The 19924-nt window shown below is 42.9% G+C and overlaps 2 protein-coding genes and 1 long non-coding RNA gene across 10 annotated transcripts in view; 1 reads left to right on the top strand and 2 right to left on the bottom strand.

The window, feature by feature from the left end:
- Dhx9 (DExH-box helicase 9) overlaps window positions 1–2803 on the bottom strand; it is a 38549-nt gene extending 35746 nt beyond the window's left edge. Inside the window, 1 exon segment of the mRNA XM_013356185.4 lies at window positions 2664–2803. The gene's annotated coding sequence lies outside the window, so the exon portion shown is untranslated.
- On the top strand, window positions 2797–19791 carry LOC144367140 (uncharacterized). Of its 2 annotated transcripts, XR_013426429.1 has the most exons (4): window positions 2797–2986; window positions 7004–13047; window positions 13924–14023; window positions 15482–19791. It is a non-coding gene; the product is annotated as an uncharacterized LOC144367140 (long non-coding RNA). The 2 variants fall into 2 exon arrangements; XR_013426428.1 differs by having other exon boundaries at window positions 13924–19791.
- The window catches only part of Npl (N-acetylneuraminate pyruvate lyase), a 35318-nt gene continuing 24265 nt past the window's right edge, over window positions 8872–19924 (bottom strand). For 4 of the 7 annotated variants that reach the window (XM_013356202.4, XM_013356201.4, XM_078022457.1 and 1 more), the window contains 3 exons: window positions 17676–17760; window positions 13550–13589; window positions 8872–10302 (listed from right to left, as the gene is read on the bottom strand). In XM_013356202.4, coding sequence (XP_013211656.1) covers window positions 10118–10302; window positions 13550–13589; window positions 17676–17760 — 310 coding nt within the window. In that variant the 3' untranslated portion in view covers window positions 8872–10117. Of the gene's footprint in view, window positions 10303–13549; window positions 13610–15748; window positions 16215–16815; window positions 17108–17675; window positions 17761–19924 lie in introns of those variants that run through there. The other 3 variants (XM_078022456.1, XM_078022458.1, XM_078022459.1) reach the window with 3 other exon arrangements.

Raw genomic sequence — 19924 nt, 5'->3', positions numbered from 1 at the left:
CGTCTCAAAAAAAGGTGGGGTGGGGATATAAAGTGGTAAAGTTCCACTGGGTTCAATCCTTGGTACAAAAAAAAAAAAAAAAAAAAAAAAAAAAGAGGGAAGAAAGAAATGGCTATTAATAATTTTGTGTAGTTGTCTCCTCTCTTTCTGACTACTAGCAGACTATCCTTCATGCTGCAGAGTGCATATTATCTTGGGACATCCAAATACATTAAGCATCCCTTTCTTAACTGAGGACAGTGACCTATTAAATGTTAAGCACCAAAACTCTTTTAGGAATAGCTTGTAGAATTGCCAGGTGTACTGGGTGCAGTGGGGCAGAAGTAATCCAAGAGGCTCAGGAGGCTGAGACAGGAGGATCCCAAGTTCAAAGCCAGCTTCCCAGCCTCAGGAAAAGTGAGGTGCTATGCAATTTAGTGAAACCCTGTCTCTAAATAAAAATTCAAAACAGGGCTGTGGGAGTGGCATAGTGGTCCAATGCCAGAGTTCAATCCCTGCACAAAAATAAATAAATAGCCATGTGAGGCAGGGAAGGCCTGTAATCCCAGCAACTGGGGAGAACTGAGGCAGAAGGATTGCAAATTCCAAGCCAATCTTAGCGATTTAGAGAGGTTTGTCCCAAAATAAAGAAGCCTTGGGATGTCTTTCAGCAGTTAAATGCCCCTGGGTTCAATCTCTGGGACAAAAACAAAACAAAAAATCCTGTAGGAAATAAGTTTCCTTGAAACCCAATGTATCATACTTGTTGGCACTTGCCCTCTACTCCAGACTATAAAATACTAAAAATGATGGAGAATCTAGAATGCTAGTCTAAATAATTATCAAAATATAAAACCAGAGGGAGGACTAATCAATTTAGTCTGCTGAGAAAAAAAAAACATTACCAGTGCATTTTGCTAGCATTAAGTCTAATAACATCAAGCTGGTCCCTACTATGAACTTGCCAGTCATCTGGTGAAGAGAATGGAATATCCCATTTTGAGAAAAATTGTGGAGATAAAGATGTCTGCTATGGTTCAGGTAAAAGTCCAAAGATCCACCCAGTAAAAGGTTTAATTCCTTTTAATTAATTCCATGGTACTATTGGAAGGTGGTGGAATCTTTAAGAGGTGGAGCCTAGTGAAAAGCCTTCCTGTATTAAGGGGAGAAGGAGCATGGCCTTGAAAGGGTATAGGATCTCCACCCCCCACCCTAGAAGGAGGTTATATTTGTTTTTTGTTTCACCAAGAACTCTCCACCATGTGCTAAATCACCACAGGCCAAAATGCAGTGGAGCTAATCTAATCCACCCTGGACTGAAACCTTGAACCAAAATAATCCTTTCTTTTTAATCAGATTATCCCTAGTATTTTGTAACAGTGATTGTAAATAATGCCCACCTGTAAATTCCATCCCTGAGTAATTACTTAAAAAAAAAAAAAAACGAACTCAGTAAATGAGTAATTCAAAATATTAAATACTAGATCACTAAATTCATTTCTCTCTAGGTAGTCTCATCTAACTCGGTTATAGGGCCAAAATATTAAAAAGTTTAATATACTTTGTCTTCAAGTTCCAAAGTCAAATTCATCTAAGCGCTCACATATCCATCTGCATGCAAACTTGGCATCTCAATCAAAAAGGAATTTTAAATTTCCTTCCCGGATCTGTTCCAACCACCCTCCATATCCATTAATGGCACTACCATCCACTAAATTAAATCAAAATTCGGGAGTGGGAATTCACTCCCTGAAAATCCTTTACTATGTGCCAAACATCCTCAGGGGATCCTTTTAAGGACTACTTTTAAAATTTCATCTTTGAAATAAGCATTACTACGATTCCCTTTTCTCTTTAAAAAAAAAAAAAAGAGAGAGAGAAAACTGATACCAAGAATAATTTGTCCCAGAAAATAGACCCCATCTGAGAAGCCACAATTTCATGAACACAGAGCACGAAAACTGCGTGGTGGCGGAAACTACCTATTCACCCCTCTCCACCTTCCCTGTACACCAGGCAACCGTGCTGCGACTCTCGCCACCTGAAGCCCGTTCTCTCAAGTTCCCCTCTCCACCCTCCAGGGCCAGGTCTCGGCCTCGGCCACCACTGACGCCGCCACCGCGCGGAGGCGGACGCAGCCCGGGCCCGAGGCCCCCCCCTCCACCCTCCCTAGGGTGGTGTTCCCGCGCACACGCTCAGTTCCTCCGCGGCGGGCACACCAAGACCTTTGTTTCTCAGCCGCCTGCTCCTCACCGCACCCGTCCACCACCCTGAGGGAAGGGTAGGGGCCGTGTCCGACCCACCGGGCTTGTGCCGATTGATCGCGTGAATGAAAGAAGGCCCCACGGGCCCTGGGGCGTGCGGCGCTCCCGCGACAACCACCGTAGGCGCTTCACCCCCACCTTCCCTCGGCCGCGACCGCGCCCCGGCAAGCCCGGAGGTAGACGCAGCGGGTTTGGCGTGCAAGGGACTAGAGTGAGGGGGACAGGGAGAAAGCGGGGGCCTGGGCCACGCGAGGCCCGCGCGCACCAAGTGCGCCACGGCGGGCACGCGCACACTCGCGATCTGGGCGCCGGCCGCCCCTCCCCCACCCGCCGCCGCCCGCGCTCCACACAAAGCCGCCGCAGAGCCGCGGCCTCACCACCCGCCCGCCACCCTGCCCGACGCCAGAGTCTCTTCCTTACCAGCCTCCGCTTCCCGGTGCCCGAGAGCACAGCCCTCTTAAGACCGTCTGCGACTCCGGTCTCCTTCAGAGACCGCTAGAAAGCACGCGGCCTCTTGCACCCAGGCAGCGGCGAAATGGCTCCGACCGCGGAGCTCGGTGGGCGGAGTTAGCGCGTGCACGCATGCGCAAAAGGCGAGGTCGGCCGCGAGGGCGCCCCGCGGGAGGGGGCGGGGCAGCAGCCCTTTCGCGCCTCGAGGCCGCGGTCGGCCAGAGATTGCAGCGCGCGGGGCCTAGGCCCTGGATTGGCCACTTCCGGGAACGAGCTACCGGCCCCCGAGCCTGGTAGGGAATCAAGGGCCTAAGCGTTGTGATGCCCTTGTGTCTGACAGTTTCTATCACAGCAGCCCGTGGTACCTCAAAATATGCCACCCCGGAATATATTTCTTGGGCGCGTTTCAAGATGGCTATTCTGAAAAACTGCGGACCAATCTGAGTCTGAAAGGCTGCCCTTTTGTAAAAGAACTTCCGTCTATAAAGGAAATCTGCATTAGTGAAGTAAACGGATGTAAACTGGCTCTCCCCTTTGAAACCCCTTTCTGACTAAGAAAGACCTTTTCAGAGAAGGGGCGGGGGTCTGATCCCGGGGCCGCAGATCTCCACCCATCCGGTTGCCTGGGAGACTCATCTTCGTGACAGGGCGCCACAGGGCTTGTGCTCCCCCACTTCCTGGCTGCTCCAGGTCCCCAGCCCTTTGTTCAGCGCTATCTAAATTTCAACTGTGATGCCCTCCTTTGAGTCCCTGTTTGCAATTTATTAAGCTGTTTTTGCACATAAAGAAATTTATTATGTTCCCTCCCCCAAAACTCGAGTTAACCTATTGTCAGTTTATTTCACAGATTAAAATTATCAAGAGGCTGGAGGCGTGTGGCTCAGTGATAGAGCACTCCCGAGGTTCTTGTACTGATTAAAAAAAAATATATATATATATGTATATATATATATGTATATATATATATATATACTGTTCAGGGTTATTGATGTTTAAAGTAAATGTCTCCCTCCCTGGGGATGTATTTCAGTGATAGAGTGACTGTTTAGCATGCAGGGAACCTTACACAAATTTTCAAAGCACCGATTGAGCAGTGAAAGGGACTTATTCCTGGTTAAGACTAGGATAAGTACAAGATAAAATTGCAAACCAATTTCCCACCCTTGGGGTGTTGTGAAGGTATGGATGTAGGGTAAAAGAAATAATGGTGAGGAATATTGATGTTTTTTCTGGGAATGGGAGGATATTTCCCTAATTTCTGCACCATCTCATTTTTGCTCCTTTTGTGGTTATTTCTGGTCGTCCATATGGCAGTTTTCAATTCTCATGGTGCTTGGGGGAAGGGTGTTACTTAGCATGTGGGTAGGATTATAATGAAGTTAGAGATTGCATCATGGCCATTCTGGTAACCATCTTGCATCCAACCAGTTTCAACTATCCCACCTGAAGAGGGACTTCTGGCTTCAGGATTCTTGTCCTCAAAATTGGCAAGATTAAGCCAGATAGAAATGTAGCCAAATGGCCTAAAAATCTGAGATTAGGGCAGGTTAGCAAAAATAGCATACAAAAGGGATTTAATTCAGTACCTGGCACATATTAGGTGTCCAATAGGTGTTTTGTAGTCATTCCAATACTATAAAAACCAAGGTCTCTTGAAAGAATTAAGCACAAGTTATGGCAGGGACACTTCTTGGTCACTCACTGAAGTGCCTGGAATACTAAATTCTCAATAAATTCTTGTTTAATGTGTAAATAAAATCTAAGGTTTTTTTTCTTAGATATCTTTTTTCTTTGGAGTATTTGGAATAGTTTGTATCTGAAACTGTTGTAATAATCACTGTTAAATTTTGCTCTCTCCCCTTTTTTGTGGCACTGGAGATTGAGCCCAGGGGCACTTTAATTTAACAGTGGTCCACTTTATGCTTTGAACATAGCTCTTGCTCCCCTGTCACTGCAACTTTTTTGTAAGGACATGTTTCTTTCTCTTCCTCTTTCCCTAATTTCTCCTCCTCCCTACTCTCAGGCTCCATCCCAGGCAGAATTATCCATCCTTGAAAACACACACCCACCACTGGAACAAAGTAATTCAGACTTTTGGGATGGCATGGAAGATCTCAGAAATGACTAGTGAGTTGCAAATCTGACAGAGAACATGTGGGTCTTAGCCTTTGAATCACCTCTTTTAAAAGCTTCCTCTTCCTGGTGATGGGCAGAATCATAGCCTCTGGGACAGGAGTCCCCTGTGCTTCTCCTTTGCTAGCAAAGCAATAAACCTCCTTTTTCCTTTTTCTCAAAACCCTGTCCTCCGTTATTAGATTGGCATCAGGGACAAGGACCACGCTTTTGGTAATACTCCTGCAAGTATTATTTACTGCTCTCATTGACTGACGTGCTTTAGAGGTGCCCATTCACTCAAGCACTAACAGTAAATCATTTGGTTTCACCATGGTCCAAAGATCCCAAGAAAAAAGTATGTGGTAATTTTAACATCTTCCCCAATTTTCAAAAGATAGGGCACACTGGACTTGGAATGTAGGTTCCCAGAAGAGAAGCTGACATACTTCCCTGCTTATGGGAAGCCATTTCCAGGGTCTCAGATATGCTTACATATGCAAATGTGACAAAGCTGGTCCCTCACACCAAAAGTTAACATTTAAAAATGCCTCTGTGCTTAAAGGACCTCAGCCCACAAATGGCTCAAATGTAGGACATTCACATTTATAAAGAGCATTCTACCTGGGTGCGGTGGCACAGGGCTGTAATCCCTGTAGCTTGGGAGACTGAGACAGAAGAATTGTGAGTTCAAAGCCAGCCTTAGCAATGGCAAGGTGCTAAGCTAAATAAAAATAAAAACAGGACAGGAGATGTGGCTCAGGGGTCAAGTACCTGAGTTCAATCCCCAATACCAAATAAATAAATAAATAGAAGGCGTTCTAGCTGCTGTGTAGAAAATATACCAGAGGTCAACCAGGATGGACAGCATCCTCAGGTAGTTCATCTGGCATGAACTTGAATATTCTGGTAGCTGATAAGCAGATAAAGATAACTAGTCCTACTGAAAACAATTTCCCTATTTGGTGTGTGGATTCTATTCCATTATATTTACTAGTTGTGTGAAAAAAATTTTCCCAAGAATTCTTTTTTTTTTTCTTTTGGTTGTTTAACTTAAATGCTAAAGTGTGCCCAGTAGAGTGGCATATGCCTGTGATCTCAGTGACTTGGGAGGCTGAGGCAAGAGGTTTGTAAATTTGAGGTCAGCCTTGGGAATGTAATGAAACCCTGTCTGACAATAAAGGACTGAGGATGCTGCTCAGTGGTAGAGCACCCCTGGGTTCTATCCCCAGTACCACTGATACTGCTGGTTACCAGTCACTAGTTCTGCTCCCTCACATGTTGAAATATAACATTAGAGAAGCATGCCGAGGCAAGCATATAAAACAGGGTTTATTTTAAAAAGGGGTAACATAAGACTTCTCCCAGGAGGGAGATGGAGGCCTTAGCTGGTACCCTGGTATCCCAAGAAGTGAGGGTTCTGCCTTTTTTTAATAACCTAGGCTTCCTTTATTTCCCTGCTCTCTTCCCCTCTCTCTCTCCTTCCTGCTTACATGACTAGGCCCAGGAAATGCTCACTGGGATGGCCAAAAAGTGAGAAGCAGACGGATGGGGGAAAGGGCCAGATGGAGCAGCCCAGCATACATTAATTAACAATTTTATGACTCCCTTAGGGAGGGGCAATTCCTGGGACTGGTTACAGGTGCGAGCAGTGGCAGATTATCTGCATAGGGTGGAGGAAGGGCTCTGAAGGAATTAACATTTCAATTCCTCTATTCTCTGGATCCTAACCTATCTGCCCAATACTGGTTTTTTCCAGCACCACCACCAAAAAAAAAAAAAAAAAGATGTATGGAAAAGTCAAAGTGAGATATTAAGTCCTACTCAAATCTATTGCTAAAGAAAAGTGGCTGTTGGGAAGAGAAATAGCACTGCTGGACTCACCATGGAAGGGAAGCTGACTTGCCATGAAAATAATTTAGGGCACTGTGTCTTCTTGGTGGCACAGGGGAACTTGTGTTGCCCCAGAGCAAAAGTCCTTTGGTGCTTTGACACTTTCAGCTCTGTCAGATCTCTGTATAGCAAGAAGCAGAGATGAGGAAAAAAAAAAGAAGCAGAGATGTGGATTCATCTTTGGGGAAGGCCTTTCCTTTGGTATGAGAAAAAAGGGCTGTGAGTATTTGCCACTGTCTGTAAAATAGTCTGTATTTCTTAACAAGTTTAATGTAATTCAAATCAGCCTGTGTGGTTCATTTCAGTTCCTTCATTGCCAAACCTGGGAGCGGACTGCTTCAGTTCCTCTGCCTTCTCTTTGTGATGATCAAGGTAAAAGATATTGAAGATATTGGCTGCATCAAACTTTTTTTTTTTAATATTTACTTTGTTTTAGGTGTAGATGGACATGACACAATGTCTTTATTTTTTAAAATATTTTTTAGTTGCAGTTGGATACAATATATTTTTATGTGATGCTGAGGATCGAACCTGGGGCCTCCCACTTGCTAGGAGAGCGCTCTACAACTGAGCCACAATCCCAGCCCCTGCTTCAAACTTTTTGACATTATTTTTCTTTCACTTAATAGTTGGGGGAGGGGTTTCCAGGGATTGAACCTGAGAGAGGGGTTCACTTGATGCTTTGACTATCTCTCTTGTGGCTTTGAAACTTACCTATTATAGCCTAGGGGCACTTAAGCACTGAGTCACATTCCAATCCCCCCCCCTTTTTTTTCTTTTTTGTATTGGGGATTGAACGTGGGCATCAACCCCTGAGCCATATCCCCAGCCCTGTTTTGTATTTTATTTAGTGCCTTGCTATGCTGAGGCTGGCTTTGTACTCTTAATCCTCCTGCCTCAGCCTCCTGAGCTGCTAGGATTATTGGCATTCACCACTGCGCCTGGCTCCCAGCCCTGTTTTTCAATATTTTTTGAGACAGAGTCACAAAGTTACTTATGCTGTCCTTAAACTTGCCATCTTCCTGCCTCAGTCTCCCAAGTCAGTGGGATTATAGGTGTGTGACACCACACCTGGCTATCTTTTTCTTAGTAGATCTGGTATCCTTTTACCCAGCTAAGAGCACAAAATCCTTGATTTTCTTCACTTTTTGAAGCATGATGACAAGGCACGCAAAGGGTGAGAATCAGCACAGTAAATGTTTTTTTTTTTTTTTGTTTTAGTTTTTTATTTAATATTTATTTTTTAGTTTTTGGCAGACACAACATCTTTTTTTGTATGTGGTGCTGAGGATCGAACCCTGGCCGCAGGCATGCCAGGCCAGTGCGCTACTGCTTGAGCCACATCCCCAGCCCCACAGTAAATGTTTAGAACCAAAGAGCAGCAACCGATGCTTTTGAAGTGCCTATTCACTCCAACCCTGTGGGTGGATCACTTTACTTCACCTTAGTCGGAGGTCAGTTTTTTATCATTATAACAAAATACTTGAGGCTGAATGACTTTTAAAAGAAAAATGACTTGTCTCATTTATTGATACTGGGGGTTGAACTCAGGAGCACTTTACTACTGGAGCTACATCCCCAGTATCCTTTGTTTTTAAGAGACTGGCTCTCTAAGTTGGTGCAATTGGCCTTGAATTTGTGATCCTTCTGCCTCAGTCTCCCAAGTCACTAGGATTTACAGGCACACACTACTGTTCCCAGCTGAAAGGGTTAATTTAGCTCACAGTTCTGGAGTTCAAGGGTATGGCATCAGCTCTGCCCAGCTCTGGCTTCACAGCAGATGGCGTCATGGTGGCAGAAGTGTACATGAGAGGGAAAGATCACATCTCCAGAGAGGAAGCCAACTGGCCATTCAGAGTTCAGTCTTAAACTTTTGTAACAACTCACTCTACTCTGGAAAGAACTCACCCCAGGAGACCAGCATTCCCTTCCAAGGCAGCCAGAGTGATTCCCAACCTCCTGCTAGCTCCCACCTCTTAAAGGTTCTATTTCCTCCCACATCACCACCCTGGGGACCAAGTTTACCCCACAGGAACCCTTGGGAGATACACTACATCCATATCACAGCACCATCCTAAAGGGTTCTCCAGTTAATAAGAACTGGAGTGAATCTTCTCCTGACCCAAAGCTTTGGAAGAAAACTATGACATCAAAATTAACCTGAAAACAGTGCTTTTAGAGTTAGACTAAGCAGCCAAATGAGCCAGTTGGTTTATTAATATTTATAGTTGAGTCATGTTGTAATTTTGTTTTAAATGCAACAGCTGAGAGTTTTCCTAGATTCCAAATGAATATTAAAATGAAAGTACATTATAGTGGTTTAAAATTAGAAGATTTTAAAATAGAATTGAGAACCAGAAATTAATGGGAATTCCCAAGAGGAGATGAAATTAATCAATTACAAATTTCCCTTGATTCCATTTCATCCATATAAACAGTGATTTCTCTACAAAAAAAAAAAGTTGTGATATAAATGACTAAGGGTCACGATCTTTTTTTTTTTCTTTGTGTTGTAGGGAGTACTGGGAATTGTGCTCAGGGGTACTCTATACTATCTCCACAGCCCTTTTTATTTTATTTTGAGACAAGGTCTCACCAAGTTGTGAGGCTGGCACACATCCCTAAATTGCTGGGATTGAGGGTGCATCCTGCTGCACCTGAAAGGGTAAAGTTTCTAAGCTGCAAAGCCCGAGTTAAAATGTAAAAGACCGGGCATTGTAAAGTTTTTAAACTACAAAGCCTAAGTTAAAATGTAAAGGATAAGATTAAGATTTGTTTCAAGTTTAAAGTTCTGTTAAGTTGCAATTTCCTGAAGTGAAATTAAGTTCTGTTTTCCTGGAACCTGCAATTCATGTAGAAGCTAAAAACAACCCCCTCCCAGAAACTGTGCAGTCCAGCACGGACACACTTCAGGGCCTAGACCAAACAGTTTGAATGTGTACCCCGCTGTAGGAATGACCAATCACCCCCGCCGACCTGTTCCCGCCAATGAATGTGCTAATCATGTCTCAGAGTTGTTGTTCAATTCTCCCTCGCCTCATGCTGATTTGTTCTGATGTATGCAAAGCCCCCGGCCTCCTCAAAAAGTGTATTTAAGCACTGCTTAACCTTGGCTCGGGGCTCTGGGCTGCTCTCCCTTCTTGAGTGAGCCTGGAGCCTCAGCGCACTGAATTGGATCCTCAATAAATCCCCTTCTGCAATTGCATGAGTCAGTCTCTAGGTGATCTCTTCCTCCAACTTTTCGCTGGACCCTTACACACCCAACTCTCACAGTAGATATTTATTTGCTGATTGATGTGAGATTTCATTTGCTACAAGAAAGTTTAGTTCAATTTCATCTAAAAAGTCCCTGAGAAAAGAATGTACTATTCAAGATGAATGAGGTCTCAAGATACATATCCTGATTAGATAGAGAGGCACTAGCTACAGGCTTCCAAGTTTCCATCTTTTACACCAGTGAAAGAGAGGAAATCCAGGCTCTTCAGTTTAGCTTCAGCATTATCAGTAAATTCCCTGGTGGCTTTCTGCAGTGGAAGTCGAGGTGGGCCCATTGGAATTCCAGAGACCAGAGTCATGATGGCTTTGGTCTGAGATACTCCAAAACCTAGACAAGAAAAATAAATGAGGAAACATATCTGGCACTGTCCACATCCACAAAAACATCCCAAAGAATAGATCTTATGCCAACAATGACTTCTACATTAGGATAAGATGCCAAGTAAAAGGCACATTTCTTGTCAATACTGTCACCTTGACTGGGTAGACAAAGAAAGGACTTTTCCTGTTGCACACACACAGGAATGCTGGAAAATGTTAACAAACTATAAAACAAAACAAAGTAAGGCTCAAAGTCAACCTTTGCAAGCAAAGGAGGAGGATCCAAAGCTATCAGGAATACAGTTATAAGGATAAGAAAGATCTGAAACCAAATAGCCCTTGAGGATAATCCGACTTAAGGTATATACTGGTGTAATTTTTTTTGTGTGTGTGGTATAGCAGATTTTACTGAGATACCCAGCTCTTTTTATTTTTTATTTTGAGTTAGGTTCTCACTAAGTTGTTGAGATTGTCCTCAAACTTGCAATCCTTCTGCCTCAACCTGTCAAGTAGCTCAGTGGTATGTACCTCAGTGGTAGGGTGCTTGCCAAGCATCTGTGTGCCCTGGGTTCAATTCCCAGTATCACAAAAACAAACAAAGCCAGGTGTACTTGAAAAAATGCCAAAAAGAAAATACTGTAAATAAAATGCATACTGTTTGTTCAGGGAAATTAAACAGAAGAAAACATAGCTAAGGAAAAAAATTGGTGATTTTTTTAAGAAGCAAGCCTAAGGAAATTCAGAATATAGCACAGAAAGATATTTTTTTAAATTAAAGCACAGCTTTGAGAAGATCCAAAATCCATCTAATACATTTTCAGAATGACAGTCTTCAGTGAATGCAGTCAAGACAATATTCACAGCTGATAATAGGGACTTTTTCAGAACTGAGGAAAGACAAAGCCTTCAGGCTGAAGAAGCAAGTGAAGTGGGTGCCCAGTTAGTATGCAAAAACACAATAATCTTGTGCCATAATCCCTAATCCCTGTCTTTTAAAATATCTGTCACTTGTTTTCTTAGCTACCTATTGTTATGGTTTCAAGCTATAAGAAGTAACTTCCTTTTATTAAGTGAATTTAGTTAAAATAACAATTGAGCATTGGGAAGGAAATTACTTAGCAGGATTAAACATATGGAATAAACTTTGGCAGATGCAAAATGGACTTCCAGACTTATTATGAGTAGGTAGAGCAAGGAGTTGTCTTTAGGTTAAGACAAGTTTCTTTTTTTCTTTTTTTTTTTTTTAATTTTTTAATATTTATTTTTTAGTTTTCGGCAGACACAACATCTTTGTATGTGGTGCTGAGGATCGAATCCGGGCCGCACGCATGCCAGGCGAGTGCGCTACCGCTTGAGCCACATCCCCAGCCCAAGACAAGTTTCTTTAATAAGTCTTCCTTTGACCAAGTCATGAAAACTTCAACTCCCATGAAGCCTGAAAAGATCTTTTTATTTTATTTTATGTATGTATGTATGTAAGTAAGTAAATAAGTAAGTAAGTAACAGGGATTAAACTCAGGGACACTCGACCACTGAGCCACATCCCCAGCCCTATTTTGTATTTTATTTAGAGACAAGGTCTCACCAAGTTGCTTAGCCCCTCACTTTTGCTGAGGCCGACTTTGAAGTTGGGATCCTCCTGCCTCATGGGCCACTGTGCTTGGAGAGCTTTTTAAAGATATGTTTTTTAGGTCATGAAAACTATCTTCAAGAGCTCCTCCACCCTTAAAATGCAAAGATTCAGACAAACAAGTAAATCCTTTCTGTTAATATCTTAGATTCACGTTTTACAAAACTGTTGCAGTAACATAGCTGGTAAGTAAGATGATCTTATGATCATAGAGGTCAACTTCTAGTTATTTTTAACCTTTCAGTATCAATCTTTTTTTTTAATATTTATTTTTCAGTTTTTGGTGGACACAACATCTTTCTTTGTATGTGGTGCTGAGGATCGAACCCGGGCCACACGCATGCTGGGCGAGCGCGCTACCGCTTGAGCCACATCCCTAGCCCTTTCAATGTACTTTGTAGGAACATATAACTATTATGTCAAACCACAATTTTGTGAAAAGTATTGTCCAGGACAAGGGAATTATAATAGGTAATTAATAGCATGGGCAGTATTCAAATATGACAAAAGTCATGACAGTACAAATGCAAATGGAAACACTGTCTTCGAAGGATTAAGAGAGCTAGCTGAGAACCTTTGGGAAGGAGGGGCTGGATACATAATAGGTGCCTGGGGAGGAGGAAGTTTCCAGGGTGAGGCAGAAAGGCTCTGCATGGGGAAGTGGGAGGACTGCCAAGAAAACACCAGAAACTCTTCCTGGACTTGACCCAGGTTCATTTGGCCCAAGGGCAGGTCTCTTGCAGAGGATGAGTGAATGGTAGCATTTGTCATTTGTTGTGGGACATCATTTAAGACACTCTGGAGAGCTCCTCCGCTCAGATTCACTGTATCCCCTCTCCCCCCAATTTTATTTTGTCATATTATCCAAACCTTCATCCATTTAAGCTTACCTGTGTTTTGGGTTTTTTGTTTTTTTTTTTTTTTTTTTGGTGCTGGGGATGGAACCCAGGGCTTTGTGCATTCAAGGCAAGCACCCTACCAATTGAGCTATATCCCCAGCCCAGACTTATCTGTTTTATTTTATTTTTAAAAATATTTATTTATTTATTTTTTTAGTTTTCGGTGGACACAACATCTTTGTATGTGGTGCTGAGGATCGAACCTTGGCCGCACGCATGCCAGGTGAGTACACTATGCCAGGCGAGCGCACTACCGCTTGAGCCACATCCCCAGCCCCAGGCTTATCTGTTTTAATAAACTCTTTAAATTTCAAATGCTCTTGGGAGAGCTGTCAGTCATTCACAATTTAGTAAAATCTGTATTCAGACCACCTTCCCCAAGTACTTAGGCTGAAGTCAGTCACAGTTCAGTGGCAGAATTTTAATGAGCAGAGGCAAATGTTGACTGTTGAGAAACAAGGTAGAGAAAGTGCAGTACATATGGTGTGGGGAACAACATGCTAAGCTGGAGAAGATTTGTAGAAGACTATCAAAGACCTCCCAATCAGGGTTACTGAACCGTTTTATATAGCTGGCCCTGGAGGGTAGTATTAAAAACAGAACCCAGCTTGCGACAGAGCAGTCAACAGTGCTTTTGTTGAACCCTCAAGAGAAAGTGAGGAGATTCTGTTCCCTTTAACACTCCCCAACAAATAGACAAGGCAGGAAACAGATGTGGCACTTACCTAGCTTGACCACAAAGTTGATAAATCTCTGGATGCAAAACTAGAAGAGAATAAACAAATCTATAATCAACATTAGTGAACTGTGAAAGCTGAAGGAGGTGGAAACTTACAACCCCTCAGGGAAAAAGGGAAACTGAGGACAATTTCCCTCATCTGTCAAGTTCCCCAGCCTGCTAAAAGTATCTGACAAACTGCTCCCAAGATGTGGCCCTGCTAAACCCTATAAAACTCAGATCCTTGTAGCCAGTTGCCATTTTCCCCTTGAAAATGTGCCCCTCTGTTGCTTAATAAAGCATCCCTGGTCAGTTGAGGTGTGTCTCCATTTCTTTTTCTTTTTGTATTCTCTTTCCATTTCCTTCCAAAAACAACTTAAGGAATTTAGCAAATTATGGAAATTTTAAAAAGTGTGCACATCTAAGTTTTCTGAAGGCCTATCGTAGTTGGAAGAAACAGAGACGATCCACCCAGGATAAGGTAGGATCTTTTCATGCATACTAACTTTATAGAATAGGCCCATGCAGAAAAAAGTGAAAACTGTAGAATGTTACAGGTGGTAAGATGGGAATGCATCCCTTATCCACCAGTTTATGAGGAAAACTTAGCAGCTAGTGTAGTGTTTTGTAAGTCGTGGTACACATACCTCCGAGTACCTTCACGATAATCAAGGGGTGCTTGGACAAGGCTGTCTTGTTACAGAAAGCTCAGTCCTTGCAACTGATGCCAATCCAATAACAAGGACTTGGTTTTGAGAAAAAGGAAAAGAGTTTTATTGCTTTGCTAACAAAGGGGAAGTATAGGAGATTACTGTCCCAGAGGTTATGATTCTGCCCATCCAGGGGAACAGGGGGTTTTTAAAGTGATTCAAAGGCTGCATTCTGCAAATTCTCTGTTGCAGTTGTAATTCACTTGTTAATTTGGGAGACATAATTTCTGAGATCTTCTGTGCCATCTCCAAAGTCTGAATTACTTTTTTTCTTGTGGTGGTTGTATGTTCAAGGACAGACAACTCTGGAAGAAAGGTAATCCTGTTCTCCGGGATTAGGGAGAAGGAGAGATTAGGGAGGAGGGAGAGAGGAAGAGAAAGAATCATATCCTTTTAAAAATAAGTCACAGTGGCAGGGAAGCAAGGACTGTCTTCAAAGCATAAAGTGGACCACTACAATGGTTTTATGAGAATTAACTTCTAGTTATTCAACCGCTAGAAGTGCTGTATTCTAAAATAGATTAAGCCGGGCACAGTGGCACACACCTGTTATCCCAGTGGCTTGGGAGGCCTACTCAGGAGGATCACAAGTTCAAGGCCAGCTCTGGCAATTTAGTGAGACCCTGTCTCAAAATAAAAAATAAAAAGAGCTAGGGAAGTAGTCCCCTCCCCCCACCAAAAAAAGTATTGATATTGATAAGAAGAGTGATAATCCAATCCTTCTGATTAATGGATAATGTTTTCTTGAGGATCAGAGGGTTTTCCTTTTCCTTTTTTTTAAGCAGTTCTTGGGGACTAAGCCCAGGGCCTCATGCTTGCTTGGCAAATGCTCTACCATTGAATTACATCCCCTGCAGTCCTTTTGATTTTTAAATTTGCTACAGGGTCTCACTAAATTGCTGAAGTTAGCCTCAAAATTGCGAACCTCCTGCCTTAGCCTTCCATGTAGCTGGGATTACAGATCACCATGTCCGCCTATATCTCATTCTCTGAAAGGGCTGCACATAATTCCATTGCTTAAATTGGGTATATTAAGTGTAAGCTCTTGGAGGGCTATAACCAGCCTTATTGAAATTCTGCATCTGGCATAAATCATCGAAATGCTAGCTCAGTCCCTGGCATATGAGTAAACGAGTAAATTTACCCCATCACATTTGTCTTCAGTAAGAAGCAGAGAATGTGCTAAACTGAATTCCTACTAACACTGCTTTTTCTTTCTTTTTGTACAGGGTATTGACTCCAGGGGTGCTGAGCCAATCCCCAGCCACCCCAAAATTTTTTTTTTTAGTTTTATTTTTTAGTTGTTGTAGACCCTTTTTTTCTTAAATGTGGTGCTGAGAATCGAACCCAGTGCCTCCACATGCCAGACAAGTACACTACCACTGAGGTACAGCCTCAACACCCCCAGTCCTCTTTTTATTTATTTTTTTTTTAAGAGAGAGAGAGATTATTTATTTATTTTTTTAAGAGAGAGAGAGAGAGAGAGAGAGAGAGAATCTCTTTAATGTTTTATTTTTTGGCAGATACAACATCTTTATTTGTACGTGGTGCTGAGGACTGAACCTGAGCCGCACGCATGCCCTGCGAGCGCGCTACCACTTGAGCCACATCCCCAGCCGCCCCCAGTCCTCTTTTTAAATATACTTTATTTAGAGATAGGGTCTCCCTGAGTTGCTTAGGGGCCTTGTTAAGTTGTTGGCTTTGAACTAACTGATCCTCCTGACTCAGTCTCCTGAGCCCCTGGGATTACAGGTGTGAGCCACTGTACCTTGCCGTAACACTGCTTTGAATGGGATGATTTATTTGATTAGGGACTAAAGGGAAAAAAAAGATAGAAACTGAGCCACAAAAGAAGCTTGAGTGCAGGGTCAGTTACACAGCTGCCTCAGTTTGCTCCATTTACGGTTTCCCTTTCATTTGGTTCAGAACAGGCTGGAATTTTCATAAATAACTTCTATGGAACTAAAGAAAAAAAAAGAAAATGAAAACAAAGAGATGGCAGATTCTGCACAATTCAGACTCTTGAACCCTATTTTAAACCAAAGTCGTGGCATGATTAGTTAGATGACACAGCTTCTTGTGTCCTACATAGTTTCTGCTGTTAGCTTCACCTAGTCTGGATCATGGGTAAATATTAAACTATTTAAACTGTAAGAAGGAAGTAGATTTATATTTATGCTGGCCCAATTTGGAGGCCGAAGGGTGGAGAAGAATCAAGCACTCCTTGGTACTGATTGCTCTTGTTCTCCTCAGGTTGGAGCTGCAGATTACCCTACCTGCTAGAATATTTGTACTTTAGCTAAGTAATTCTCTAATTACCCTGATGGTGGCCTGTCCGTTCAAACAGATCCCTCAACTGAGCTTTATGAGGAGAATCCACTTGTTTTGCCTTTGCTTATTCTCCTTCACTGTCACTTATTTTCTCTGGCTGCTCCTCTCAGCACTGAATGCTATGCTGAAAACCCCATGTCTCCAGGCCCCACCCTGTTTGTTTCCTGAGAGAGAGAGGGGGGGGGGGAAAGGGGGAGAGAGAGAAAAAGAGAGAGAGAGAGAGAGAGAGAGAGAGAATTTTTTAAATATTTATTTTTTAGTTATCGGCGGACACAACATCTTTGTTTGTATGTGGTGCTGAGGATCGAACCTGGGCCAAACACATGCCAGGCGAGCGCGCTACCACTTGAGCCACATCCCCAGCCCCTGTTGCTTTCCTCTTCATCCCGTTTACCAACAGTGCACCCACTCTCCACTTATGTCTCCATGGGTTCTGCCCTTCAGTGATGCTCTTCTTTCCCTGGACAGCTGGGCTATCCTCTGTGCAGCATTCACAGCCACCATTATTGTCTCTAGGGCCTTCTCTGTAACACATCACACAGCTGCTTTCTCTTCCTGTTTCAAAGTGTCTCCCTGTGGCTCCCCAGGAGGTTTCCTGCCTGGTGGCTGTTTTCTATCTGGGCACATTTCCAGGGTGCTGACCTGCCTGCCTTTGGTTTAAGCCTTCCCAGTTTTACGTTCCCAGCTTCATAGCTTCCTCCTATTCTCTGATGACTCAAATGAGTCCTCAAGGGGGCTGCATGTGGTCCATTTCCCAGAAATCTAGGACCATATTTTTATAGTCACAAAACTACTTTGAAGATAGAAGTAAAAATAAGATCCTTTCCAAAAGGAAGAGAAGAGTCATTCCCTGTGAAACTGTCTTGATCAGACAGGGACAATGGGGACAGGTTCTGTTTGAAACAAGTGAAGCAAAAGGGAGTGAGGTGGTTTCCATGGGGGCAGGTGTGCCAGGAATGCTGATGAGGGAGAAGATGAAAGACCCTCCTGTAGGAAAGGCTGTGAGTTTATATGAAGCAAAGAGAAAGTCTGGAATTTAACTCTTCTGTATAATTAATATGAACCAATAAAATCAATCAATAAATGGTTTACCTGATAGTTCAGGGCTGAAGAGAAGTCCTTCCTCTCAAAAGCCTCCAGCATCTCGTTTGTCTTTTTTCCTAGGTAGTTATAGGTGCTGGCAAGACAACAGCAAATACTGCAGGGTCAATAACTCAACTGGAAAGGTACAGATCTTCACCACTGCTGTTTAAAAAGGGGAAAAACAAAACAAAACAAAACAAAAAAACCCAGACTGCCGTAAGTCTATTTTTAGGTCCTAATCTATAGGGGACCAGGTTGTCTTTAGTTCTGAGCCCTCTAGCAACATAAAGCAGTGTCCTCAGAGAAGGCAGAGAACACCAAAAGGGACAAAGACAAAAGAGAGAAAGGTTAAAATCAGGAAAAACAGAACAACAGAATGTAAAAGCTGGAGGTGTACTTGGTTGGGAATGATTAAGGCTAACACCTGCCTGCCCTAAGGGCACATGCAGGGGGAGATGCTAGGAAACTGGACAAAATGTAGCACCTGGGAAGAGTCCTAAAAGCCATCTGCTGAGAGCTGGGTGTGTGGAGCGCCACATAAGACCAGCAAATCCCAATAAAGTGTCTAAATTCCTCTCCCACTTACATTATGTTAATTTGGAGACAGGATTCCAGAGAGTAGAGGATATAAAATGAAGGACCATTTGTTAAATGCCTATCATATTCCAGGGGCTTCACACAAATCAGATTTAGTCCTCTCAGAGCTCTGGAAGGTAATTCTGGTTTCTGTTTTGCTCAAAAAAGGACTGCCTAGTTGCTGTGGAAGTGGTAGGAACAGGAGGGTAAGGGAATCAATCTACAAAATGGGCCCACAGTGCTGAGCCCCACAGGTTTTTTTAAAATTATTTTTTAGTTGTTGATAGACCTTTGTTATTATTTTTTAATTTACTTATATTCGGTGCTGAGAATCGAATCCAGAGCCTCACATGTGCCAGGCAAGTGTGCTACTGCTAAGCCCCAGCCCCAGCCCCAGCCCCCAGGTTTTCACTTTCAAAAAGCATTTGCCTGAAGCCCTGCCTGGTGTAAGTCCACAGGATATGTTAAATTCCTTAGTAAAAAAATTCCCTGTTATCTGCAGAAGAAATGCAGGCCCAGAAATGCACATAAAAGCAAAAATTACCCTCAAGAGAAGGATTTTTGTGACCCTTAAAGAGACCAAATCCCAGAACTTGAAGAGATAAGGATAATTTCCCCTAACCATAAAACCTGTAAGAACAGGTGCTGAATATGTCAAAATACACTTTACTGTCAGGTATATCTTTTTTTTTTTTTTTAAATGGTGCTGGGGAGAAATTTAATTATAAATAACAGGGCCTTGTGCATGCCAGGCAAGTGCTCTACCAATTGAGCTATAACCCCAGCCCCTGTCAGGCATATCTTTAAAAAAGATTTTTTTCAGCTGTTAATGGACCTTTTATCTTATTCATTTATTTATATGTGGTGCTGAGAAGCAAACCCAGTGCCTCACACGCTAGGCAAGCCACCACTGAGCCACAACCCCAGCCCCCATTGTTCTCTTTGGTTCCCATTTTCCTTGGGCAGTGTACTTTGTCGGAGAATAACTGTTTAGATGTTAGTAACCATTCTTTTTTTTTTTTTTTTTTTTTGTACTAGGAATTGAATTCAGGGGCATTCAACCACTGAGCCACATCCCCTGCCCTATTTTATATTTTATTTAGAGACGGGGTCTCACCGAGTTGCTGAGCACCTCACCATTGCTGAGGCTGGCTTTGAACTTAAGATTCTCCTGCCTCAGCCTCCAGAGCTGCTGGGATTACAGGTGTGGGCCACTGTGCCCAGCTTTAATAGCTATTCTTTAACTTGTACTCCACTAGGGTCACTTTGATCCATTTCTCTTTTGATTATGATTATGGAAAATCCCATGAGAAATACTGAATGATAATAAAAATAAAATGATAAGGACATTGCATTGTTTCACTAATGGCTTTATTCAGCCTCTGTACTCCTGCTGGCTTGCTGGTTGCTACGTCAACCTGGATGTGGTTTTTGCCTTTAAAAACCCTAATATGTTAAAGGTCAAGGCTGTTTCCTGCAGAGTCAACTTGGTCCTATAGAGAGCAGTCCTGGCCAATCAGACAATAAAGACTCTTCAATTTCTACAAAACTGGGACTTGGTGTGTTTTCTGAGCGACCTGCCCCACAACAAACCCTGGCCCTTTGGGGGACACTTGACTAGACCAGGCAGTGCTATTTAATGATATTCTAAGGGGCCATTTTTGGGCAGCAATGACTGGCCA

Source organism: Ictidomys tridecemlineatus, chromosome 10 (genome assembly GCF_052094955.1).
Source record: "Ictidomys tridecemlineatus isolate mIctTri1 chromosome 10, mIctTri1.hap1, whole genome shotgun sequence".
Taxonomy (NCBI): Eukaryota; Metazoa; Chordata; class Mammalia; order Rodentia; family Sciuridae; genus Ictidomys; species Ictidomys tridecemlineatus.
Note: the sequence above shows the minus strand (reverse complement) of the source record. Positions and strands in the feature narration are given on the sequence as shown.